Source organism: Glycine max, chromosome 2 (genome assembly GCF_000004515.6).
Source record: "Glycine max cultivar Williams 82 chromosome 2, Glycine_max_v4.0, whole genome shotgun sequence".
NCBI lineage: Eukaryota > Viridiplantae > Streptophyta > Magnoliopsida > Fabales > Fabaceae > Glycine > Glycine max.
This window is the reverse complement of record NC_016089.4, coordinates 40,998,924-41,025,709: the sequence shown is the minus strand read 5'-3', so window position 1 is coordinate 41,025,709 and position 26,786 is coordinate 40,998,924. Positions and strand designations below refer to the sequence as shown.

The 26,786-nt window shown below is 32.8% G+C and overlaps 5 protein-coding genes across 6 annotated transcripts; 4 read left to right on the top strand and 1 right to left on the bottom strand.

Moving 5' to 3' along the window:
* Positions 1-327: 327 nt before the first annotated feature.
* LOC100793339 (AP2-like ethylene-responsive transcription factor At1g16060) lies at positions 328-3,457 on the bottom strand. The gene is made up of 8 exons (XM_006575259.4): positions 3,034-3,457; positions 2,809-2,891; positions 2,641-2,649; positions 2,470-2,558; positions 2,267-2,340; positions 2,095-2,145; positions 1,896-1,972; positions 328-1,222 (listed from the first exon to the last, which is right to left on the bottom strand). Exons 1-8 carry the CDS (start codon positions 3,195-3,197, stop codon positions 672-674), a joined length of 1,098 nt encoding a protein of 365 aa, XP_006575322.1. The 5' UTR covers positions 3,198-3,457; the 3' UTR covers positions 328-671.
* Positions 3,458-11,552: 8,095 nt separating this feature from the next.
* LOC100792813 (heptahelical transmembrane protein 2) lies at positions 11,553-14,625 on the top strand. Of its 2 annotated transcripts, XM_006575258.4 has the most exons (5): positions 11,577-12,036; positions 12,147-12,221; positions 12,334-12,406; positions 13,732-14,131; positions 14,256-14,625. In XM_006575258.4, exons 1-5 carry the CDS (start codon positions 11,837-11,839, stop codon positions 14,363-14,365), a joined length of 858 nt encoding a protein of 285 aa, XP_006575321.1. In that variant the 5' UTR covers positions 11,577-11,836; the 3' UTR covers positions 14,366-14,625. The 2 variants fall into 2 exon arrangements, with proteins under 2 accessions (XP_003519166.1, XP_006575321.1); XM_003519118.5 differs by having other exon boundaries at positions 11,553-12,036; positions 13,732-14,625.
* Positions 14,626-16,699: 2,074 nt separating this feature from the next.
* On the top strand, positions 16,700-19,438 carry LOC100795073 (nuclear pore complex protein NUP43). The gene is made up of 5 exons (XM_003518181.5): positions 16,700-17,509; positions 17,666-17,735; positions 18,360-18,585; positions 18,935-19,008; positions 19,145-19,438. The coding sequence occupies exons 1-5, from the start codon at positions 16,893-16,895 to the stop codon at positions 19,196-19,198; spliced, it is 1,041 nt and encodes a 346-aa protein (XP_003518229.1). The 5' UTR covers positions 16,700-16,892; the 3' UTR covers positions 19,199-19,438.
* Positions 19,439-20,868: 1,430 nt separating this feature from the next.
* LOC100500515 (uncharacterized) lies at positions 20,869-22,358 on the top strand. The gene is made up of 3 exons (NM_001248540.2): positions 20,869-21,178; positions 21,253-21,416; positions 22,137-22,358. Exons 1-3 carry the CDS (start codon positions 20,953-20,955, stop codon positions 22,188-22,190), a joined length of 444 nt encoding a protein of 147 aa, NP_001235469.1. The 5' UTR covers positions 20,869-20,952; the 3' UTR covers positions 22,191-22,358.
* A 781-nt stretch (positions 22,359-23,139) lies between these two features.
* On the top strand, positions 23,140-25,887 carry LOC100305559 (50S ribosomal protein L35). Its single transcript, NM_001250151.2, has 3 exons — positions 23,140-23,501; positions 23,580-23,696; positions 25,465-25,887. The coding sequence occupies exons 1-3, from the start codon at positions 23,253-23,255 to the stop codon at positions 25,540-25,542; spliced, it is 444 nt and encodes a 147-aa protein (NP_001237080.2). The 5' UTR covers positions 23,140-23,252; the 3' UTR covers positions 25,543-25,887.
* Positions 25,888-26,786: the final 899 nt, after the last annotated feature.

Sequence of the window (26,786 nt, the reverse complement as noted above, 5' to 3'; positions counted from 1 at the left end):
CTAAAGATTTTGAAATTCACAAGAAGTTTGCTGCAGAATTTCATGTGATTATTTTTTTAAGGAAAGTTTCCTGCAAAAAAATTTGCAAGAAATTTCGCAGCAAAATTTCTACAAATTTTAAAATCCCAAGAAACTAGTATGTATGAAGGGTTTACCTGTGAATATTTCGCAGGAAAATCCGCAGCTAAGGTGTTTCCTGCAAATTTTTATGAAAAAATACACAGCAAAATCCACACCTAATAGCCATATTTCTAGTAGTGACTTGTCCATGAGTATATAATAAAAAAGTATTCAATTTGCCAATGAATCCTGTTTGTGGCATGCACGAACCACAGTCGTGTCACTGATCAAAGCTTTCATATGTAATGCATATAATGTAAAATTTTCCTTGTACATGTACATAAAAGTGAGATCAATGTCCCCAAAGCCGCATTAATATTCATTTTTATCTGATTAATGACGTCGTCCCTATATAAGCAGATTAAATTTTCATATTCACATATTGAAAACAAGTCCACTTATTATAATATTAGTGAAAGACATGATCTCTCTTCTAAAAACTTAAATCTTAGCTAAAGATTTGTGAATATGGTCTTTAACATAATCAACAAATTAAATAATAAACAAACATATCGGACTTTCTTTTTTCCATGCATTATATAAACCTCACTTCAACTCTCGAACTCGTCACAATGGTAAAACGGCACAATGGAGCTGAACTCGCTGAACTTGAACAGGAGATCATCCCCTTCCTCATATTTATTGGAATCTTCATACTCAAAGTATGTCTGAATGTGATCAGGAAATGTGCACTGTGGCAACTGATCAGATTCCATCTGTGTTGAAAGATTGGCCACGGATGTCATTTCCACCATTTCCTTGAACTTGGATGACTGAAGTAGAAGCTCCAATGCTAACGTGGCACTTGCTGGACGAGGCTGATGTGGCACCAACGTGGCTTCCTCTACAATAGTATTATTGAGTGAATCCTGGTTGTGGAAGAAACTAACTTCTTGTTCTTGATCAGGGTTTGGGATGAAGTTGTTAGTGCAATTATTATTTATGTTAGTGAGATTAATACTAATCTGGTCATTGTTGCTGTTGGTGTTGTTGGGCTTAAGCCACTTAATGTAACGGCTGAGATCGAAATTGGTGACAGCATTGAGTCCACGGTATTCTATAGCTGCCAGGTCATAGGCAGTAGCAGCTTCTTCTTGGGTAGCTGCGAAAATTAGAAAGATAGTCGATTTGAGATTTTTATAATGGATAACATTATATGATCAATATATATAAGTTTTTGTATTGATGATAATGACATATTATTATATAGTTCTTAAAGAGAAAAAGGTTAAGTTAACAAATCAGTTAAGAGTTGGTGGCTTTCCCTGCCACATTGAATACGACGACTGATAAGTAATGAATGGAACTATGGAACTGGAAGCAATTTATTAAAGTAGTACTTCTGGATGGTTTTGGTTTACAATAATTTGCAAAAGTGCTTTCATTTAAGTTTGAAATATAAAGAAGTTTATATTGACCTGTACCAATTAAAAGGATTGATCACTTACACTAGTTAGAGTTGTGCCATTTGTACATTATTAAAGGACAAAGTATAGATGCAAATAACTATTTCTAGTGCTATTCTATAATCCAGATAAAAGCTTTCTCTTGAGAAGTCACACATTATAGATCTATAATGATTATTTTGATAAAACTTCAATTTTTATTAAACAGCACCCAAAACTATTTAAGGTTCTGTACTTGAGTGTTGCCACTACTGCTAAAAAATAAGAACAAAGAACACGTTTTATATTAATTACTATTTACTAATATTAATTTATTTTCTTATTAATTATTTCATTACCAGGTAAAAGTATATTATAATGAGAACTTACCGTAAGTTCCGAGATAAAGATATTTATTGCCAAAAACTTTGCCAATCCGAGCCTCCCACCTTCCGTTATGATGATGCCTGAGATCATTGAAAAGCAAGTAATGAAAAATGGATCACAAGATTATGCCTACAACTGGTGTTTGGTTGAATTCAAAGAGTGAATCAACCCGTATGCATAGGATCGATATATATATATATACCTTGCAACACCTCTGTATTTAGAAATCCCCCTAGAAAAACCACTGCTTTTCCTGCAATTTAATTTTTAATGAATATGTCTCAGTATAAGCCACGGTTTTTTTTTTTTGCTTTTTTTTTCTTCTGAAAATCATGTTGATTATCATAAAAGAAGCTTGCTAGCTAGAGCTTTACCTCCTCAGCGATCCGATATACTCTTCCCGTGATTGACCCTCCATTTCTTTCAGTTCATTCAGGTAGTTTGATAACTGCATGCAACACAAATTTGATGTGTTTTATTCTAAGTTAATCTCACACGCACGATGCGTATAGTATGAAAAATCACACCCCATATAATCATACATTAATAGAAAGTTCTTTAGAATACAATTAAGTACCGGAAAATTAAGAATGGTATCTTGACCCCAGTATTTCAGTGCTGCTAGATCATAAGCATGTGCTGCTGCCTCTTCATTATCATAAGCGCCTGGATGGTATAAAACTTGCTTAATAACCATAAACTTGGATATGACCACTCTTGTAATCAATATATAATCTAATATACGTACCAAGATAGACTGAACCAATTATAAGTGAAGAACCCCCACAAGATTGAGAACACCACAGTACATGGAAGGAAATTAAATTAGAAATATTAGCTAACTTCATCAAACATTCAAACTACATATATAATTAAATTGATGCAAACTATTGATACAATGGTAAAGAGCATGAACCTTGTCGTCCTTTTTTATTCTGTGATTCATTCCAGCAATGCTTGTCCCACAAATGAGCTTCGTATCGGCCAGTCCATCGGTGCCTGATGGTGAATGCCAATTTAATTAAATTAGCTAACTATAGGAATGATTAAAATTAAAATGATAAATTGAAGAAGTTGAGAGACAGAGAGAGGCAATAAATTGAATTAACATGGAATCAATTAATTAAAGATATATATCGACCTAGTGACTCCTCGGTATATTGAGCTGCGTTGAGGTGGGGAGTCTCTAGGGACACTTCTCCTTGTTCGTTTCACCTTGGTGATTACAGTGTTGGTTGCGTTAAGATTAATATCGTCATTAGTAGCATTGTTTTTCTGGGTACGCAGCTGTGATTTTTTGGCCATAGAGAAGGTTGCACCATGCACGAGAAAGAACAAAGATGGATGGTGATGATATTAATGGTGCATACAAAATAAGTTTATATATATGAATGAATTATGAAGTAGTGAATGAAGTGAAGAGGTTTATAAAGGAATGGGCAAAAGGACAGGGGTAGAATAGATTGTGCTGGCAAACATGGGGATAGCCGGCTCTAAGATGATTGTTTCTGGCCGTCTGTAAAATCGGCTGTGTTAAATTCTTTCTCCCTTGTCTTCACTCCAACTTTGTGTGATGTAGCGTTCAATACTTTGATGTCTCTTGATTTGTTAATTTTAATAGGTTTATCCTTTGTTTTGTACCTCATAAACAAGTATTTTCTGTTTACATTATTTTCATGTATGTAGAGGGTATGATTCTATCTCTATCTTTTTTAATTTGAGACATAATGATTCACAAATAATTTTATCCAAGTATATAATTAAAGGCTCGACTTTTAAGTTCAATTACATAAAAAAGTGTTAATATTTTAAGAAATTAATCATTAACTCTTACCTAAGAATATCCTAGATTCACACAAATAATAAAATTTGAAATAATTCATAGATACTAACATCGACGGATATTTGGGGGGGGGGGGGGGGCATAGGGCTAATCCCCTCCTTTTTCTCAAATCATATCCAAAAAAAAAAAAAGGAGAGACATAAAAATAAAAAAAAATAAAAAAATAGACTATATGACCTATTAGGTTGTGAAGGAAAGTCCATTAGGTCAAGAGGAAGGATCACACTGCATAAAAAAGAAAGGAAGATTATGCATTAATGCACAAAGAAGACAACACAGATCGTCAATGCTGTCAGAGAAGAGAGAGGGGTCACTAGATAATCCCTTATTTTCTCATTCTTTCACGTTTTCCTCTCATCTCTTCTTCTCCCCATTATTTCTCCTTTCTTTTTGTTTTTGTGATCTGCATTCTATCTCACTGGGGCACCTTGTCCCCCAACGAGGTTCATGTGGATTGGACTGCGATATATAGTTTGTTATTACATTTTCTTTTTGTTATTCATGCATTTCTAAAGGCATTTTCGTTTTCTTTAGCTCTGGGACCACGCCACCACTGTGCCACTATCACCGCCTCATCGGCCTCGCCTCGTGTCATCGAGCCCTACACCGGTGGTGCCATAGAGGCGTACCACCCTTCATGGTAGTGGCCTTCTTTCTCGAGCCGTTTTGAGGTTAGGCAATTAAGATTTTTTCAACCTTGTTGCTTAATTACGAGTTGGGTTGGGTTGTCCTGACCCGATTCCAATCCTAGCCCAAAAAGAGAAAATATATATAAAAAATAGAATTTATTCACACCTCCCCTCTTACATTTACACCCATTGTCTAAAATAAAATAAAAACTTCTATTTACACATGTTTTTCATTTGCGCATACACCTTTTTTGCTTCCAGGGCCTAGCAAGTACTTTACACATATCTTTAATTTGAATTGTTATCATTAATTTACATATCTAGTTGATTGTTTGATTACCTACATTGAGAAAAAAATTACTGAAAAATTTGATATAGATTCTATTATTGATGAATTTTATGATATAAAAAAACGTTGTACACGACTTAAACAAAAGATACAATGTATTTTATTTGTTATAATTTACTGTTTTTAACATTTAACAATTGACTTTTTGGCCCCTAAATTAAATCCTGGATCCATCCCTCGATACTAACACAAGTGAAAATATGTTAGACTTTGAACCCAATAGCTAGGTTATTAGATTAATGAAGGAGATTTAGATCATTTGAAGGAGCTTTTAGATTCAAATCTTCTTGTCCTCGTTATAATTAATATGCTGGAGTTTACTAATTAAAAGTGTGTTTTATGTTGGCTTAAAGTAAGATTGTTATCCATCTTCAGGCTTTTGTTTAAAAAAAAAGTTGAAGATCTAGCAAGCTGTCATCTTTTTAAAAAAAATAAAACCCATAAAACATCTTTTTTTTCCACATTAAAAGTGTAGTGTACATAAATATTTTACAAGAGAACTTTTAAACTTAATAATTAATAAAAAAAACTAAGGCTATACATATAATTTTAAAATAAGTACAAATATTAACGAAAAAAAAATATATTATATATATTATTGTAAATCAATCATTTGTATAAGTTATAAAGTTTTAATCATAAGATTAAATGATTTATCAATATAAATTTTTATTCAACAATTGTGTTTTTTTTATCTTAATTATATTTGGGTATTTCCATTCATTTATTCATACAACAAATTAGTTTTATTAATGCCGATAAACTTATATATGCATATTTCGCGCTATAAAATTTGTAAATTGAGGCTCAAATTCGAGACGAGACTGTTCGTGTGTATGGTAAGGCTGAGAGGAATTGAAGTAAAAACTGTTAATCAGTTAATAATATAATGCGTGGGAGGATTGGGGATTTAACGGTTAAGAATAAGCTAATTCACACTTGGACAAAAATCATTATACTAGTACTCTAATCTAAACTTTTAGCAAGATCAATTTTGACTTTTGTAGGCGTGGTTGAACAATATATTCCATATTTTTTAAAGAGAAATTCCAAATGAAATATACTTACTAAGTTACCTAATGTTGTTGTCTGCTTAGACAAGTAATTTAACGCAGAGCAGTTTCACCATGTTACCCATGTAGGTGTAACTACCCATGTGGACGATTAAAAGGGTTATACAGTTTTTGGGTTTAAGGGGTGCCCCACTTTTCCACCATTTCTGAATTTGCGTGTTCTATAATATCTTTAATGTTTGTGGGGCCTAAGAATTAGATCATGGTTGCAGTAACTATTTGCTTCTTATAGTGGATGGAGATATACATGGATTGCCATGCACACTGATTATGAATTGTTAATGAGTAAAACGACACATGCACTTTAGCACTCAAAAAGGATATGCATTAATTAGTCATGCTTCGGTGTTTAGTAGAAATTTGGTAAACAAACCATTGCTCATTTTCAAACACTGACTCTCACTGCCACTCACTGAGGGTCACCTAAATTGCACCTACTAGCCAAAAGTCATTTACCAGTCTCAAGTTCTTATTTGGTTTGTTATATTGAAATGTTTGTGTTTTTTTTAAAAAAAAATAAAAAATAAATGTTAAATGGTGTACCTTGGAGACTGATTAAGAAGTCAAAATTATAAAGTTTTCATTGAAAAGTATGTGATTTCTAACGCAAATTAAAATTAAATGTTTTTCATTTATTTATTTCTTAATTAGTTAGTATAAGACTTTTTGTTTGTGAATCGGATTATGTTGTTGATCCGCGTGATTCACATTCTTTAGATGTATAGTTTTATAGCTATTTATGCATTATATTATGGGTTTGATGTGATCTTTTTTTTTTGTGTGTGTGTTAGACGTGGTCTTTAGACATCATCGTTCCAAACATGTATTGAATTGTAGTTTGATTTGATTTCTCTGGTTCAAAATCTGAAGAAAAAAAACATGGAAGTATGTAGTGGAAGTGAAAGGTTCACACAATCATTTCTCATCTTATGTTCATTATTAATTATTTTTTATTCATAAATAAATGTTAAAGTTTAATTCCTATATAAAAGTTGTATACTGTTTATTGATAAAATCTTGTGATAAATATGACTTATAAATTAAGTAATTATTATCAAAGTTAATAAAAAAATTTATTATCAAATTTAATTTTTTTACGCAAATCAAAGTCAATAAACTTATTTTACGTTATAATTTATGTTTGAACAAGATTGTAAAATCATTTTTAAATTATCCCAACATAAATATTTATTTTCTCATACCTTTTGGCATCTTGATATAGAATCGAGAATGATTAAAGATGTTGAACAATGTGCGTCTTTTTTCCCCTACATATTTTATTCTCGTCTTTGTTGTAACAAAAGGAACAATTGTTTAATCTATAATGTTACTATTTTGAAAGCCAAATAATTACTTATGAGAAATAAACTGTACCCAAACATTCCTGAATTATTATTAACGAAATAAATATTTTTCTGTGTTACATGTTTGTGCTAACTTTAAAGCTTCCTCACTAGCTCATGCTAGTCCATCTATCTTTTATCATTTTCGTAGTTGTATTTCTGACATTATTCGTATGAAATGCTACTATGAGTTGGTTTACGTAAAAAAAGAAAAAACAAAACAAAAAACTTTGAAGCTTCCTCTCACGCATATTCTTTATAATTCATACTTCTTAAAGGTCTTAGTGGAACGGAAAATTTGTGAGAAATGAACAAAAGATTATTATAACTTATAAATAAGAATTAGGATTACACAGGTCTATCTGATGAGATGAGAGAATGAAGGTAAGTACGTGAAAATTGAAAAAGAAACTGGTTCGACATTTCATTCCTTTACAAAGCAAAGCCTTTTATATACCCTTTAGATAAAATTTAGATAAACTAGACGTTAAAATTTATTATAAATTATAAATGATTTCACTAGTTCATTTTTGCATATTAAAACATTGCTCTCAATATAATAATTAATAAACACCAAGATTATGATATTAAATTTTTCATATTTTTTCTGTTTTATCCTGAGCTAACCAGCACTATACACATATGCGAAATGTCACATTAGCTATTCATTTATGTATATCACGGCATTAGCTATTCATTTGTGGAACACTTCAATGCCATATTTTTATCAAATTAATTATTAAATAATGAAAACATTAACTAGAAAAGCCAATCCGACTTCACCGTAAACAAAAGCCCAAAGAAAGCAGACACCCCTGACAGCAATTAGCAAAGCCCAAAAAGAAACCTTATCAGGACTTCAAACCCAGTAAGAAGAGGCCCAATACAACGTGGTCTATCTGAGTACAGCTTACCCACACATACAGTATTGTTGCTTTCATACTTAAATTTAAATAAAAATAACAAGAAAATCCATTTACCTAGAAATAATTTTTAAAGTATTATTTTTATCTTTCAATACTTAATCTATTATTTTCTCCGAGAGAATAACATATTGTTCACATTTGAGTTAATTTTATTTATATAAAAAACTTTTAGTCCATTTTTTGGTACATGTTATTAGTCCATTTTAGTAGCAACACAAATGTTTAGCTAAGTTTTTGAAAAATTAAAATAGCCATTGAATTGGTGAAGGAATCAATTCATAATTTATTGATGAAAGATCACAGTTGAAATTTGCTTCAATAGAACGTAAGTCCGTGAATGAATAAGAGTAGTCTAATTTATACTTTAAGAAATAAATAATGTCCTCTGATTAAGCCTTGCACCCATATTTATTTGGGCACGGGTTCATTTATTAGCTTTTGATTTGACGTACGTAACGCGAGATTCCCCCTTTTATTAATATCATACCAGTACGATCCGACAAAAGTAGAAAACCTCGGTCTACGATTCATGCATCTGATGAAAAAATCTCAACTTGTTTTAGGAAGATGTAAAAAATATCGTTATTAATTTCCAACTATTTTATTTAATACTACCTCCAACTACAGTGAAAACACTTTGTTTTGGCTGTATATAATCAAGAATTTAATCTAGGAAAAAAAATGCAGAGCATCTTAAAGATATTAATGAAAAAAATAGGCTTGATTAGATGTTTTGTTGTGTGTAGTTAAGTATTTGTAAAATTAATTTTGATTAAATTAAGTTTGAAGTAATGTGAGCGGCATGTTTGGCCATGTCATCTGGCGCGACAGCATTGATGGGAAGAAGATGAATTGGTCGTCATGGTCGAAGGAATTGTTGTCTTGGTTATGGAGATGGAAGGCCACGGAGACGGAGGAGATCAAAGAGAGAGTATTCACATTAAAACAATAAATAAATGTAATTAATTGTTAATTATTTAATTATTTTAAATTTAATTTAATAATTAATAAAAATATACATTAACCGGTCACCTTAACCTCCTATTATTATAGGTAAAACCAACTTATTCATTGGTGCACTGGTTAAAAACTGGTCCACCCTGGACAGACCCAATCTATAAGTACACGATTTTTTTTTATGAGATTTTAACATGATTTTTTATAACGTAACATAAAAGAATTTTATTATTTTAAAATGTTACGAGGCTAAGCTCAAAAACCAATAAGTTAACTCAGGTCAAGTTCATTCAAATACACATTTATAATCATGATTATCAATTTTTCAAATTAATTTTCTAATTTTTAAGAGATTACGAATTCACTTGTCCCTTTTGAGTTAACTCAGGTGTAAATTCTCTTTAGTAGATTTTGTGTAAATTCAAACTCTCAAATTTAAGTTAACAATCATTGTTAACAAGTTAAAAAAAATTAGACAAAAATACAAGTTATTTTGAGTTGTTTAGTGTTCAACACATCATTTGATGTGTTGTTCCCAAATTGAAAAAGTTCCAACTCTAATATATTACTCTTTTTTTTAACAATATCAAACTCTAAATAGAAATGTTGTACCACTATTATAACATCACATTATTTAGTAATGATGTATTATTAGACTTAATTATTTAAGTATTATATCATTTATTATTTTGTATTATTATTGTTATATTATTTATAAATATTTTATTATTATTTTTATATAAAATTAATTTTTATGAATTTACGAGTTAAATCGATAAGTTAAATCTATAAAACTCACGAATATACATAAATTATAAGTACACATTAGTTTTGTGCATTTTCACTCATTGAATAAATATCATGCTTGTATATTTTGTTGCCCAGAGTCCGAAATAACAATTCAAAGATTATTCTTCTTCCTCTTTTATCCCACAATTCATATTTTCAAAAATAAATACGAACACTTCTTTTCACAAGATTAAAAATAGTATTGTAATTTATATTATATTATATTTATAGTATCTAATATCTAATCTGTCTTAAACATAAAATTAAATTAATATATTATTTAACATAATATGCATTAAATATTAAATAGGATACATATTATCTTGCTTTTATTTTAACTTAATTTAGTAGACTATTATTTCTTTTTATATTTTATCTCATACAAATTTTTATTTTAAAAAATAATTTTTTAAAATAAATTCTATCAAAATATTTTTTTTATTTGCTTCTAAAATAAATGCATACATTTTTTCTAGCTCAAAATAACTGAATACAACTAGAACAATAATAATGGAATATATTATTTTGTTATTTTATTAGACACTTCTATTAGACAAGTGATATCAATAACTTAAGAGCGAGTGAATTAAATTTTAAAATTTTCCTAATAACAATTTGTTATTCCCATTTTAAATGATATATGATAGACTCAAAATGTAGAAGAATGAACAACAATTAAATTAACCAATGTACAAAGACAAAATTAGTTGCGATAAAATAAATGAGATAAGGGAATACATAATTACAAACTCGATTTATACTGGTTCAACCACTTCTCGTACCTATGTCCAATCCTCAAGTAACCTACGTGAGATTTTCCACTATCTCTTTACAGACTTCGAACACATCTTGGGATCTCTTACCCTTGTGTTCAAGATTCTCACAATCCAAAAGATAAACAGTTTCTTGATTACAACTAAGTTTATGAGATGAATAGAAAGATTTATCTTCTTTAGAGTAGATGATACAAATTGAATTTGCTAAAAGAATTCTCAATAAATTTGCAAGTGGTTGACTATGAGTTATTTAGAGAGGATTTGATAATTAAGTTCTCTTTAAAACTTTATTCTTTTTGAAGTCAGACACACACACATATATATTCTGATAATGGATTACACAATCATATTTTGAAGGGTCATGACTTTTTAAAGTTTTGTTTGAAGTGTCATTACTGGTAACTGCTGGAAATCGATTACAAGATTCAAATTCAAATTTCAAAACAAAACCCTTTTTGAAAAGCCCATTTGTAATTTGTCTTGGTTCGATTATATGGTAATCGATTACTAGTGCCTTGAGTTGTTGAAAATAATTTGTTTGAAGCAAAAATTGATCAACCAATTAGATTCTTTTAACAAATAAACTAAGGTCTTATCTTTTTCTTGATCTTGTTTACTTGACCTTGAATTAATCTTGAAGTAATCTCTCATTGCTTAACCTTAAATATTTATTGAAACAATCTTATTTGATTATTCTTTGGTATCATCAACACCAGTATTCATACATTTACATTTTCTTCCTTTTTAATAATGATCAAATAAATTATTTTTACCATCCTCAAAATCATGCTACGCTTACTTCTAACTTCTTGTATTAAGTAACTATTATATTTTTTATACTTTATTTTTATTTAACATTTTTGCCTCTTTTATTTATGGGTAAAAATGGAATTCAAAGTACTAAAAAGTTTATAAAACAACTCTGTTCAACCAATTGTTATATCCTCATACTCATTTCTTATTTGAGTTTCAAAATATTCTCCTTTTATTTTAAAAAATGAAGATAGTGTCTCTCTTTTGCCTGGTATTCGTTTTTGGGAAGCGTGGTCGGTGGACAATTATTTATTTATTCTAGAAAGCGCGAATACCGTGACAATCGATATTTTACCGCGGTTCTATAAGTATTTGCAAGACAAGATATCGTAGAAACTGAAGTGTGGAGGTGCGTGCTTTTGTGGGGGCAAATAGTAGATAGTAGATCTGTCGCAGAGCAAAGAATCGTCGGCGACGGCGAGGCTGCACTATAACCGCGATTAACTATGATTAGCCTTCGCCGGAGCGTAAACAAGATCCCGGCGAAATCGAAGCGATTCAAATGCCGATTGGTGAAGTTCGAGGAGCTGCCGGAGTACTTAAAGGACAGCGAGTTCATATTGGACTATTACCGCTCTGAATGGCCCGTGAAGGAAGCCTTGTGGAGCATCTTCGCGTGGCACAACGAAACCCTAAACATTTGGACGTACGATTCAATTCCAAGTTCCAACACTCTCATTTCAAACATTTCAATTTGGTGTGCGATTGCTTCGTTTGCTTGATTGATGATTAATTACTCGCGTTTGGTGAGTGCAGGCATATAGGAGGATTTCTCATATTCGCCGTGTTGGCGGCGATGAGCACCACCTCGGAACTCTGGAATTTGCTCAGGTATGCTAAACGCAGGATCGTCGCGTCGTTTTGATGTTTCTGTATAGTATTGTTGTTCGGTATGAGAGAGAATGAATGAACTGATTTTGTGAATGTGACAATGGAACGCCAGATCGTCCACGGCGCTCGGGTTGTCGACGACCACGGCGGCGGAGATGAACGGGTCTAACAGTGACGCCTTCCCGGTAATGTTTTATTAAATTTATTTTTAAGTTCATTGTTTCGCATAATAATAGTGAGTAGTGATTATTGTTGCAAAAAAAGAAGCTATAGTAGTGCGATTATGACTAATTTGTTTAATTGTTAAAAAAATATTTATTTAATAAAATAAGTAATTTATTCTTTCATATAATATGTTTGTTTAAATAGTTTATGTTTTAAAAAACAATTTTTTACTGATTGTAATAAGCAAATCTTATCTGATTATTAAAAAAAGATTTTTTTAAACACTTATTTTAAAATTGTTTTTATAAGTTTAAACAAACTGGATTATGCATATCGCCCAATCAATTCAAATTTATTGGGAAGTCTATTAATGAGATGTCAATATTTTCATGAAAGTTAATACACTTATTGAGTTATTAATAATATAAATCATTCTCATTGGCCTAAAAATTATTTCTTAAATTATGAGTAGTGTCATTATATATCATTACTACTTAAATCAATTAATTTTATGAATATTTTTATAATGAAATTGAAGTTTCTGATAATATTAATTAAAATCAATTAATTTAATTATTTTTATTTGTCTTACGAATTAGGTATTTATGGTAGTACTACATAAATAATTAAAGAAACATAATTTCAATTTATAATACTAAAAACTAAAACTAAAACATAATTTCAATTTATAATACTAAAAACTAAAACTAAAACATAATTTCATAGGCTATTACCATTTAAAGTGCATACAAGAGTTCAAGTCAAAAAGTGAAAGTTTCAACAATACACATCAACATTTATTAATAATAACAAGTTTACATCTGGAATAAAAAAAATGATAATTATTTTAGGTTGATTTAAATTTTTTTTTTATGAAAACAAGTCAAAATAATGTTGTATTAAGCATTTTTTTTTTATGAAAACAAGTCAAAATAATGTTGTATTAAGCATTTTTTTGTTGACTCACTATAAATTGTTTTTTTCTCGATTTTTTTATTGGGTTTCTCTATTGTTAACCAGTTTTTGGGTTCTTTGACCGGTTTTCCTTCGGGCTGGATTTTGTGTTTTATTTGAACCAATCACCTGGTCGGTTTTCCCGTCCGATCGGCCAGTTCATCTGATTTTGGAACACAAGTATATTGCATTATAGAGGATAATGTGAGTTTAATCATCCTCTTGTAGGACTTGGTCTGAGGAATTTTAGATCATGGTCTAATCACGTTTTTACATCTTTACTTGGCTATTATTATTGTGATGGAGTGTGTGCCCTAAACATAAGATAACTATAGTATTAATTAGTTATTTTTATCAATTGTTGGTTCTGTTTTTATGTATTGTTTTTCAGGATTTGCATTTTAGACATGTTCTGGACCCTTCCATCCTTGGTGAGATGAAAGGATCTGGGGTAGAAACAGTTCCTCGATGGCCATGGTTCGTTTTCTTAGCTGGAGGAATGGGATGCTTAGCTTGCAGTTCTCTTTCCCATCTTCTGGCGTGCCACTCCAAAGGCTTTAACCTATTTTTCTGGCGTCTAGATTATGCTGGCATTTCTCTTATGATTGTCTCTTCCTTCTTTGCTCCAATTTATTATGCTTTTTTCTGCAATCCTAACGCAAGGTTATTCTATTTAGCATCAATATCTGTGCTTGGAGTCCTTGCCATTATTACCCTACTCGCACCTTCACTTTCTACACCTCGATTTCGACCCCTCAGGGCGTCATTATTCCTCTCAATGGGCTTTTCAGGTATAATTCCTGCAGCTCATGCTGTTGCCCTATATTGGGGTCAGCCGCATATATTTGTTGCACTTGGATATGAGCTTGTTATGGCCATTCTGTATGCTACTGGAGCTGGATTTTATGTTGCTAGAGTACCAGAGCGATGGAAGCCAGGAGCATTTGATATCGCAGGGCACAGCCATCAAATTTTTCATGTTTTTGTTGTTCTTGGCGCACTTGCCCATAGTGTTGCCACACTAGTCATATTGGATTTCCGACTGGGATCACCTACTTGTGCAAATTAGCCAACTAATTATGTGTCTTAAAACTCTTGAGAGAGAAATAACTAGAATTATATTATGTCGGTTTTTCCATTGCATGAATTGCAATATGATTGGAGTGAGAAATGGCTAGGTAATTGATAGAGATGAGAGTGCATTTCAACTTTCTCTCTTAACTTAGCAGAGTAACAGTAATGTTGTGTTATAGCAAAAAAAAAATTGACAACTTATTCATTCAAATCTTTAGATAGAAGATGTAATCACAGAAAAGATCACAAGACCATATTAGCATTTAATGACTTTGTGAAGAGAGTCATATTGGATGTCTCTAAGAATGGTCACTTATGCTGCACGTGAACATAGTCATTTTCACATTTTGTCTAGATTGAATGAGCCTTGTTTAGATTACAATCATATAAACATATGCCAAAGGAAAAATCTCAAGACCATCAAAAGCATCTCGCACTACTAATGTCTCGTACCCGAATTATGCCGTAGCTTAGTCATATAACCCGCATATTGGTTACCAATACGTAAAGAAAATTCAACCTCCCCCAATGAGCTCTCTAATTGTCGAAGTTCATCATAATTTGGATATTTTTTAAAAAACAGATAGTCCACATTACCATTTTTAGCCAGGATAGGTATTTATTTGTACATAATTAAATTCATTATAAATAAAAATAATTTTGACGCTAAGGACAAAAGACAGTTGAAAGTGATTCCTTACCTTGCTTCATAAAGTCTTGAGGGATTACAAGTTATAACACACGGCTAAAACTTAATATCTGACATGTAGGAGGTAATGCATATTTATAATTACATATAACATGTGAGTTAACTAATAATTTTTAAATATAATGAGGATGAAATAATAGTAAGTGATTGAATTTAGGATCCAAGTTAAATGTGATATACATTGTAACGTTATGAGTCCTAATGAAGTCAAATTATTTTAGTCTAATTAATTTGATTATCATGTGTGATTTCATGTGTATATCATTAGTTGTCACATGTGCAGATAATGTGTTACCTATGTAGGAATGTTAATATTAGCGGGAAAAAAACTAATGGTTGAACTAACGTAATAAATAGAATCCAATTTCAAAGACTTCTTGATTTTACTTTATTTTTAATCCAAAAGACTAATATTTTTTTATGAGTGAATATTAGTTGTTAATTTTTATTAATGAGAGGATTCAAATTCATAATCTTCTCCCTCCCTTCTCCCTTCATCAACGAGCTAATCTAATAATTCATATTCAAAGGCTAGCGCAACAATGTCCTAAAACAAAAAGTATGTGTTTTGATTCAAGGTGAGAAAACCCTAAAATACTTTTACTTTGGAAGCAATAGTTTTTTACTTTTCATTTAATGTATTGATGTTTATTATTATATTATCAATTCACCAAAAAAAAATATTTATTACTATATGCATTAGAATTCACAGAGAATACTTTCAAAACTTTAGATCACACATTATTCAAAATGTATTTCTAATATTTCTCCGGTGGTTATTCAAGTAACATCCTTAGTAGCATGTTTAGTTCTTGTTAGTTGACTTTCCATTGCAACGCGTAAAATCAACAAATCAGTTAATCGGAAGCAATATATAGTGGATTGGCGTTGAAGGATCTAAGTGAACTACAACTTCTAGTCTTATCCTAACTACATGATTTTGAGATTTAGATCACTACTGCAATCCATTAAATTTTAAACCTTCAGTATACAAGATATTCAACCAAACTCACAATCCATTCCATACCCCAGTTGAAAATTTCAAGAATTAGTTGGCTCGGTGAGCAAAAAAAGAAAAATACACAAGGGGACCACGAGAAAAGCTGCAAGCTTAAGCAAATCCTCACTCTGCGGTGTTATAACTCCGATCCTCGACCAGTCTCCGCTGTACCTGAAATAACGTTTGAACTTGAAGCATTCCCATGAACCAGAACCAATAATGTTTCCTATGAACTCAACAAAGGCATCGATGAAGCCCAACCCAAACAGTCCAATGGCACCGCGAGCGAGAATTGACTTGGAAACCTTCAGTGGGAAAGAGGGTCACCTTAAAAGAGAAGGGCAACCTCGTAATTTGGTTCTAGGTAATGTTTTTTCTTGGTAAATAAAAATACAATCCTAGCATGGGAAATTATAAGCGACGGATCACCATGTGTATCCCAACCAATTTTTACTTAATAGTATCAAGTAATTTTTTTCTATTTTGATTGTCATTTTACAATATCATTAAATATTAAATATATTTTTATGTCCTGAAGCGTTTATTATAAAGTAAAAAAAATAAATCAAAGTGATCAAACAGAATAAGATGGAGCGAATACAAAGATGAATCTCACCAAATTTCATAATTTTCGATAAATTTGAACGAATTCATTAATTTTTCTCTTAAGTTAACACTTATGCTGAGGGATATTTAGGTCATAGATTCTTTTTTTGGTTTCGAAAACCGGCGCTGATTAGTTGCATTGCATCAAACCCTGGCAGTGGCAATGGCAGCTGCGACGACGGCAATACAGAGGTTCCCCCAACACAGATACGTCGACGCAGTTCGCTGGCTTCCTCTACAATCCGCATTCGACCGATTCGCAGTTCTGGCTCTCTTCGACTTCGATTCCGATGCTTCCTCCATCGAAATCCACGCTCTCAACCAAAACCCCTTCTCCTTGGAGCCCCACTCTTCCTGGTCCTCTCCTTCCCGCGTTTCCTCCCTCAAGCCTTCTCACTTCCTTCAGAAGCCCCTCATCGTCGCTTCCACCTCCTCCGGCTCCCTCCACTTCCTCTTCTCCGATTCCTCCGATGCCTCGCTCCTATCCGAGGTTTCTCTTCCCGAGGGCGCGCTGCATTCGCTTCCCGCTTCTTGCGTTGACCTAATGGACGGTGGCGTTGAGTGCGTCTCCGTTGGGGAAGATGGCAAGGTCAACTTGGTTGGTATCGGGGATTCCAATTTGAATTACCGGAGGTTGTTTGATAGCGCCGGGTTGGTTTCATACACCGCAGTGAGGTGGGCGTCGCCGATGGAGTTCGCCACCGGTGGGTTCGGCTTCGGTCTTCAGTGGTGGGACCAACGTAAACCGGGAGGACCGGTTTCCCAGTTTAAGGGTAACTGGTAAGAAGAAGAAAAAAAATGTTAGGGCAGTGACTGTGAGTGAGTAATTATTTTAGTGTCATAAAATTTATAACATTTCTAATGCATACCACATAGAAAGCTTATTATGTTGTGTCTGAAATCTGCTTGATGGTTGCTATGTAATTATGTTTGCAGGGATAAGAAATTGACATCTGGGATTGTGCACTCTATTGACATTCATCCCTCGCGCAAGCACACTTGCCTGGTAAGATGCCACTTTGTGAATGTTCTTCTTGTAAAGAGCTGGGAGCATAGTTGTGTTTAGATTTTAGTTTTACTCCTTAGTGGTTGACAAAGTTTTAACTTTTAAATTGAGGCTGTGGGAAATTGTGGACAAATGCAACCGATGCAGTCACAATTGCGGTTGCAAATACCCCCAAGAACCGTGACATTGTTGCCGATGTCATGGCTGCAGGCCATCTTTTTTTAAACCTTGATGGTTGATGCTGCAACATGCGGAAATGTTTGTTTGTGATGTTGATGCTTGCTGTTGTTTCTTTATGTTCAGCAGTAGACTGCTAGTTGAATATATGCAACTCTATTGGTCAATAACCTACTAAAGTTTATAAAATATGAATGTGGCATGATGCCAGCACAACCAAAAAGTACATCTATGCCATGCTGCTAATTAAGGCTAGTTTAATGACATTACAGGAGCTGTTAGCTGCTTTTCACTAATGCATTAACAACTGCTTTGACATCAGTACTAGATGAATGATTATTGATTTTCTTTTGTAAGACTTGAATGAATCAAACTGGTGGTTTGAAGATGCTTTGTGCTTTTTCTTGTATGCTGCTGCTGATGTTTCTGTGATTATTATGTACTTAGGCTGGTGGTTCCTTAGGTACGGTTTTTGCCTGGGATCTTAGGTGGCAGCAACAACCAATTATACTTTCAGGTGCTGGAGCTGCCAACACTGCGGTTCAGTCCATATCTGAAAGTGAGGTTTGGGAGGTTCAGTATGATCGTTGCATAAAATCAAACACTTCATCTACCCGGATCTTACCTTCCATGATATGCTCAGAGGATGGAATTCTCGGTGTGATTGAGCAAGGTATATAGTTCGTTGCAATTTGCATCATGTTAAAGTGTCAATTCATAATGAATTGGACTTTATATTGTCTATTTACAAGCTAGTGGAATCTCCATTTATGTCTATCGTGGAACAAGAAAATTTTAAGGCCTGTTTATTTTGGAAAAATATTCTGTTTTCTTTTACTCATTTTCACTTTTAATTGCTAAAATGTCACTTTATTTTCATTTTGTTTTATGTTTTCAAAGATTTATAATTAAAAGGGAATACGTAAAACATTTTCTCAAACCAAGTTCCCCTTTAATTGAACTACATTGTGGATTGATTTGGTGCGTCTTCGAATTTAATGTTGTATTCTTACATTGTATAGGTGAGGAACCTATTGAGCTGCTGGCTGAACCTTGTGCCATCAATAGCTTTGATATTGATCGACATAATCCATCTGTAAGTGGAGGCAGTTAGTATTGTTTGTATTACTATTATGAAGAAAAGATCGATGGTATTTTTTAGCTCATTTTTTTTATTATAAAAAAACAGATAAAATTTATTTCTGATGGTTTACTACTTGACTGCTATGCAGGATGTGATATGTAGTTTAGAATGGGAAGCAGTAGCCATATTGACAAGACAATAACATTCAGGATTTTTACTTTTTGGTGGCTTGAATTTCCGAAAGGATATAGCTTGTAACTGATAGAAGGAGTGGAGGTTTTAACGGACAATTTGTGTTTGATGTACTCCGCAATGTTCTATTCCTTTTCTAAAGTCATTTGCATGCAAATGGATTTTGGGATGGTACAATATGTAGCATGCGTATAATTGACTTTAAAGAGGCACATTGGATCAATACTACTATCATCCGTTTTTCCTAAAATGCACTGCCTAGTGGTTAATGCTGGTGGGCTCTGTATCCTGGATATTTATCTATCAACTATTTGATTCCTGTGTTGTTTTAACCTGATCACGTAAAAGTTAAAACAACAGAGTTGATACTGCAGTCGACCTTGATATATTATTCATTTGACATGCCCTACTAAGTTAATTACAATCTTTGTAAATAATTGAAGAGTATTGGTTCGGATTTGTTTTTAAATTTTAATTTCCATTTTTATTTTTTGGTTTTAAAAGAGAAAAATGAGAATGAGAGTAGGAATGCCAGGTCTTTTTCTTGAAATGATTTAGGGGTATTAGAATTTGATTTCTCCAAAATGATTAAGGATAAAACATGATAAATAGTCATTTTTATCCCTGAAAGTGTAATTTGCTGATAAATGTGTCCTGAAAGATATAAATGTAAAATTTAATTCTCAACGTTAAAAATGCGACAAAAATATTCTGTTGTAAATTTTCGTCTGTTACGATTAAAAAAGTTGTTTACATAACACAGAATAATAAATGTCAGTAAAAAAATTATCTATGTGGCTATCAATGTGAGGATATATTTGTCATATACAAATTTAGTGACTTTTATTTTCCTAAACTGTGAGAAAAAGGATTCTTTGGGTGCTTGGTCATTTTCTTTATTCCCACTTTATACATACCACATTAACAACTAGCTGGACTCCTAACAGTAGTTAGAGAAGATTCAATTAGGCGACGGTATCCTTGTTCAGGAGCTATTAGATGAGGTTGATACCCATCAACTTCCGTAATAAGTTTTCTAATATTTTCCATCTAAAGCTATTTATCAAACTGCAGCCTTTTTAAGGCAGCAGGCACCAAAGCGTGAAAGATGAAGAAAAATGAAAAACGTACAAGAATAAATAGTTACTTTTGGGAATAGGTGTTATATTGTGTAAAAAAAAAACTTTTGTAAATAAAGAAAATGAACAAATGTCAAAAAGAATAATTTTTAATCACAGAAAATCAAAAGTCACTAAATTTGCATATGATAAATATGTCCCACATTCATAACTATGTAGGTAATTTTTTTAGTGATAAATTTGTCCCTTATATGTCATTTTGATAACGTTCTGAACGATAACAGTAAGAAAGACCGCAATATATTTTTATTGTAGTTATAAAAGGACTAAATTTTATATTTATATTTTTCAGTGCACGTGTCAGTGAATTACGCTTTCAAAAATAAAAGTGACTATTTATTCAATAAAATAAATAATTTTAGTTGAAAATAATTGATATTGACATTTTACACTTCCATGATTTTTTGTTAATATATTTTGTTTTTGTAATTTTTAATAACCTCATTTTATTTTCTTAAAGCAACGCATCATTCATTAATTTTTTGTTTAACGGGAGTGTTTGGGAGCTAATAAAATTAGGAGGGAAAAGGAAAGAATGTTTACAAAGCTTGGTGGATTGAGTTTAGAGCCAAAATCCGTGCCTCCTCCAAAGCGAACAGGGTGGATTGGAAGAGGAAATTGTCACATGGAAAAGGCCACCATAGATCTGAAGCGCGATGGAAAGGATCTGAGCGGTCGCGTTCATCAACTCCCCTGCTGCGTCAAGCACGACGGTCCCGCCTCCGTTTCCCACTATTTCAAACCCAAACACAAAGGTGTTGGGGAAGACGAGGGTTTACCGTTACAAGAGGCTCATTTTAGAGGCAGGTTACTCCAAGGAACAACACTCCCTCTTCCGCACGGTTACTCTGGTACGCTATTCCTCTCTCAACACACGCATGTCAGTGAATGTTTTCTGTTCCTATGTATATGTGTGTGTCTGCAGGTTTTGTCTTGAGTAAGAGTTCGCCTCCCACCTCCGACGAAAACTCTCACTCTTGGGACACCAAAGCAACGTTTCAGGACATCACGTATTGGAACCATGACTACTCCCCTTCCCAGAATGATGAATTATTCCGAGCTTTTCATTGGCTTACTGTCGCAAAAGCTGTAAGTCATTTCTGCATTACTGATTTAGGGCTTGGGTTTAGAGAATTAAATTACATTCTTTGGAAGGGGGATAACTTGATTGTTGCACGTTTTGTTTAGAAAAAAACTCAGTATTTACACAACCATGAATTTGTCAGTGTCACGGACTATTAATCTAGTAATAAATTATGCGTGTTGACCTAAATCTTGTTGAGTTGTAACTTGTGTAAATGTTGAGAGTGTGCATCTTGGGTGTCATTTGTGGAGGCTTGTTGCTTAGATTTGGAATTTGTTCACCTGATTAATTTCCTGTTGTTAAAGTTTTTCCTCTCTGTTTAGACACTTAATTTGTTTCCTTGTTAGGAATTAGGAGTTAGGAGGGAGGTAACAAGGTAGCCCATCTATTACCTGCTTCGTCTCTTACGCATGGCAGTTCTTGTTGAGTAGAGGATGCTCTGCTAGAAGCAAAAATTCTGGCCCTTCTTTATGCACTGGCTTCGGATTTCAGCAAATTCATTCAAAATTTTAAAGTAAAAAAGAAATGTTGATGGGAACAAAGCAACTAGTGTTTGAATGATTCTGCTGATTTGTGTGTCAATTATAGTGTCTACGTCCCATTCATTGAATCTAATAGTAGCATATGACAAATAAATTCATTCAAATAATTCTAAAGGATATGTCAGTTAATGTTTACTTCCAGTTTTGAAGCTTACCTTACTAGATATTTGCTTTTGGGTGCAGCTGCATAATCCCGTGACACCTGAGGAGTTAGCTTCGTCTTCTGTTACACTCTAGAGATGGGACTACTCTGCAGTTGAAATGCTGTATCTGTGAAATTTACAGTTATCTTTTTTGCTGTAATATTTATGTTTTTGTTGTACGCTGTTTCCAACAGTTCCTATGGACTTTACTTCTCTCTCTTTTCCTCCCCAGTGTGATCTAGTTGCTTTCTGTGTAGTGGGATAAGGTCTGGTGTAGTCTCTTCTAATTTGAGTAAAAATGTCAAGTCTGACACATCATGGCTTTGGTCTTTGGAAGAATTATCAATGAGGATTCACCATTGAAGTTTTTTACACAAAAAATGGATCTATTAGCATCATAATGTAGCTGGGTAGTTCAATATTTTAACTGACTAAAAACATATTTTGATTATTGAGTATGGATATCGAGTGTACCTTTAATCCTTTTTATAAATCTTAATCTCGATTCTTTTTATAAAATTTATTTTAAATTGGCAACTAAATTATTTTCTTTTGCCCAAGTATACGTGATTTGATTTTGGAAGTTGAAATGCTAATCATCCATATACATCACGAAACTCGAACAAAAATATCAAATGCACCGCACTTGAGGAAAACAAATAACAGTAGAAGAGTGAAGGTAAGGTAAGTAGAAAAGAAAAATAAAATAAAAGAATTGTCAAAAGCGGGGTTTGAACCCACCCCCCTAAGTAGGACCAGAACTTAAGGCTAGCACCTTCGACCATTCGGCCATTCTGACTATTGATTAAGGTGTTAGAGCTAAATATATTAGACATTAAAAACTTTAACATGGCCAAGCCACCCTGCTCACAAGTTCAGGGCTAAGGTTGTGTTTGGTAAAGGATGAAAGGGAGAAATAAAAAGAAAAAATTTTCATTTTTCATATGCAAATTTACATCTTTACACGAATCTTTTTCCCATTACATTTGGGTCACCTCCCAAGTAAAACAATAGAAATTGTCAAGACGTGAAATGACGGAAATGTAATGGGGGAAAAAATTGAGGACAAAAGAGTAGCTCTCTGCCTTAGCACCTCACTCAGCTTTATCCATAAAGCACAATTTTTTTGCTTCAACGGGCCTTACCTTACCTGAAGATGGCTTCGGTGTCCTTTGCCGTGGGATTATTACCTTGCTCTTCTTCTTCTTGCTATACCCGCGTCTCTTATGGTTCAGTTCGATTTCCCGTATTGAACAACGCCAACTCACTGAAACTCAGCTCCTCAGCTAACATCTCCAGTCCAATTCTTCACCAAAAGCTTTGCACTGTTCCTTCTCCCCTTGCTCTAAGGCCTCGCCCTCTCACCATTGTATCCGCTAAGGGCTACAAAATGAAAACCCACAAGGTCCCTCTCTCTCTCTCTCTCTCATTTGTTTTTGTGAATTGGGGTTCATGCAATTTGAATGTGTATTTAATGCTATAGGCATCTGCAAAGCGGTTTAGGGTGACGGGGCGAGGCAAGATAGTGCGTAGGAGAGCTGGCAAGCAGCATTTGCTCGTTAAGAAGAATACCAAGCGCAAATCCCGACTCTCCAAAATGGTCAGATTCACATAATCATATTCAAATTATCTGTTTATTTTTATCATCCTCACAACTTTCTTATTGCTTAATCTAATCAAATGTTCTTAGGAGGTTATTCATACCCCTTTTTTAATGAATTATCTAAAATTGCGCATTTAGGAGTTTAGATAATGATGGATTTTGTGATGGGCAATGGCTGATTAGGTTTTTCTACGTGCAGTTGGTTATGCAGTATGTTAGATTTGCTTGTCTAAATGCCTTTTCATTTGAATTTTAGGGTCTTAATGTGTTTGTTAATTTCCTTGCTTTGGGTTTGATTGTGACTTGTGAGATTAGAGGAATGGGGGTTACTTTGGGGCATGAAAGCAAAAATTGGAATATAAATTCTCTCTTCCAATCTGCTCTCTCATTGAAGATTATGATATTAAAACATCTGCACTTATGTATTAGAAATAGAATGTATAATATAAGATTAAGTGACTCGGGTATCAGATGTGTCTGGTAGTTTGCTTCTTTTTGTGTTTGTATGTTGATACCTGAAAGCAATCTTGATCTTATGCCTGTGTCCATTTTTAGGGGAATGATTTGTAATGGGTTCACCTACTGCCTTCCTTTCCTAAGAAACAGTAACTATCATATGGTTTAATTTCGTCCTCAATCTAGTTAAAAGTCTCTTGAGTGATTTCTCATTTTGGGCCATACTGCCGTTAATTAATATTTCTCTAAGTACCAAGCAAGAATTCTCACTTCTTGTTTCTTAGAAGGAGACTTTGTTTCTTTGCTATGGGTTTCTTCTGTCAGCTAATTATTGAAGAGTCCTACTAATGAGTACTCTATGGCCATTGGTTAAGGAATTAATAAATAGAATTTTTTTTTTAGAAATTGTGATGGGAGTCAGTGCATTGGAAATCATTGTTTATGGGGGTGCATTGGTAACACTTCTCCATAAAACTTTCCTCTTTTATTTCCTTAACTAGTGTCATTCTATTGTGTTAGCATTCCCTGTATGAGAATCTGAAATTTAATCATTGTAGCAAGCAGTAGGGGATGCTGTGTAAAACTCTGTATAAGGTGCCATTCTATTAAGTAGCTATTTGATTTTGAGGATTCCGTGTATCATGTAAATTAAATTGATAGAATTGAACATTGGTTTGAATTTGATATGTATGATAAGCAGCATTTTGAGTGATCTGTATTCCAACCTTATCATTTATAAGAACTTGCACAGCCAAAATAACACTCTCATATGTCACTGAAATGCCTTTAGCAGTGTATTCTAAGTTGCACATTTTTTGTGGTCATTTCAAAATCTTAATTTAACAAAACATCCACATTTGACTTGTCCAATATCAACAAATATCTGATAAATCAATGTGAAGAGCTAAAATACAGCTATTTATGATATGCATGCATCAAAGTGTCAAGCTGATTGAAATTATCGATGAAACTAATATCACCATAGTTCATTTCAATTGATTGCTTTGTAAGAGATAAAATGAATATTACACTCATTCGGGAAATCCAGTTGTTGAGTATGTCTCATTATCCACATCCATCCATCCCTCCCGACAGCAATTGGATTTCTAGAATGATGCTGCTGGATTCAGCTGAAAGGTTGCATTTGCTGACCTGAAGTTATTACATTGGAAATTCTTCCTCTCAGAAATTTTCTTATTCTGGTCTAAAGCAGTTTGAATGAATAAAGTTTTGGCTAGGACTTGAACTGTTGTATTAAATTACGGGATTGGTTTTCTCATCTCTAACTTCTTTTTATTTTCATGCACAGCATGCGGTCAGCAGGAGCGACTATGACAATGTAATTGGAGCCTTGCCATATCTGAAAGTAAACAGAAATGCTACATAGATGTTGTGTTTGCAAGACTGAGTCATAAGCCTAGCCGTGTTTAGTCTAGTGATTTGTGACGTCTCAAATCTGCTTTCAAATGATTATAGTTAGTTTTTGCTAATTGAGATATCAGTACCTCAAGATAATGGTACACCTTCCTGTATCATGTAACAGTTGGTATCTATTGACATTACTGTTTTGCAATTTGTTTACCATCTTCCAGTTTATCTTCGCAATTGATTAGCAAGCTATGATGAATCATGTGATCATCATAATCTATTTGGTGAAGTTTTTAGGGGTTTAATCATCTTAACTTTTTTATACACGAAGTTCGAATTCACCTTATTGCTTAAGGGAAATTAAGCTTGCTCCTTGCCTATATCTTGATTTTTTTTCCTTTCTTTTTACCGTTTAAAGAAGGATGTTTTAAAAGATGGATAATTGATAATCATTAATGAGGAATATTAACAAAATACTTTATAATACATTCTTCTAAAAATATTATTTACTGTTAAGTGGAATTTACAGATGAATTTTATCTAATAATGAAGAGTATGTTAAAATTGTCTAGCTAGCATTTTTTTTAAGTGGAATTTAGGGTACATAGTTAATAATATTGTTTTTTAAGAACATAGCTGATAACTTGAAACTGGGTGTTTCAGGTTTTCCTGTAAAGTATCAAATTATGCAAAAACAAATATTATTATCTTGTTAATTATTAATATTCTGCAACTTCTCTAAAAAAATATTCTGCAACTCAGTGTCTTCTTTATCCTAGACTTTTTCTAATTAGAAGTTACTTTAAACTTTAATTAGCCCGAGTTAAAGATATGTGAATTCGTTTAAGGGGTATAATTTTGTTATCATTCATACACAAAATTCGATCTGAAGATATTGCTTAAGGGAAATTAAGCTTTCTTGCCCACATCTTAATTTTCTTTTCTTTTTATCATCTAAAGTGTGATACTTTAAAATGTAAAATACATCGTTAATAAGCATTAATTAAAAGGATGGGTTAAATTTTATAGTGCACGACTCACGTATCGTTCCTTAATTAGAAAAAAGCATGGAACAATTTTGTACGTGAAACAACACTCAAAAACATAATAATTTTATTTTCTAATTATGTATACAAAATAAAAATTTTCCATTCACATATTTTTTCATTTAAATTTTTTAAATAATTCGTAATATTGTTTACAAAAAAACTATTTTTGCCAAACTAATATCGCTTTCAATACTAGTATTTTTGGTTGAAGATA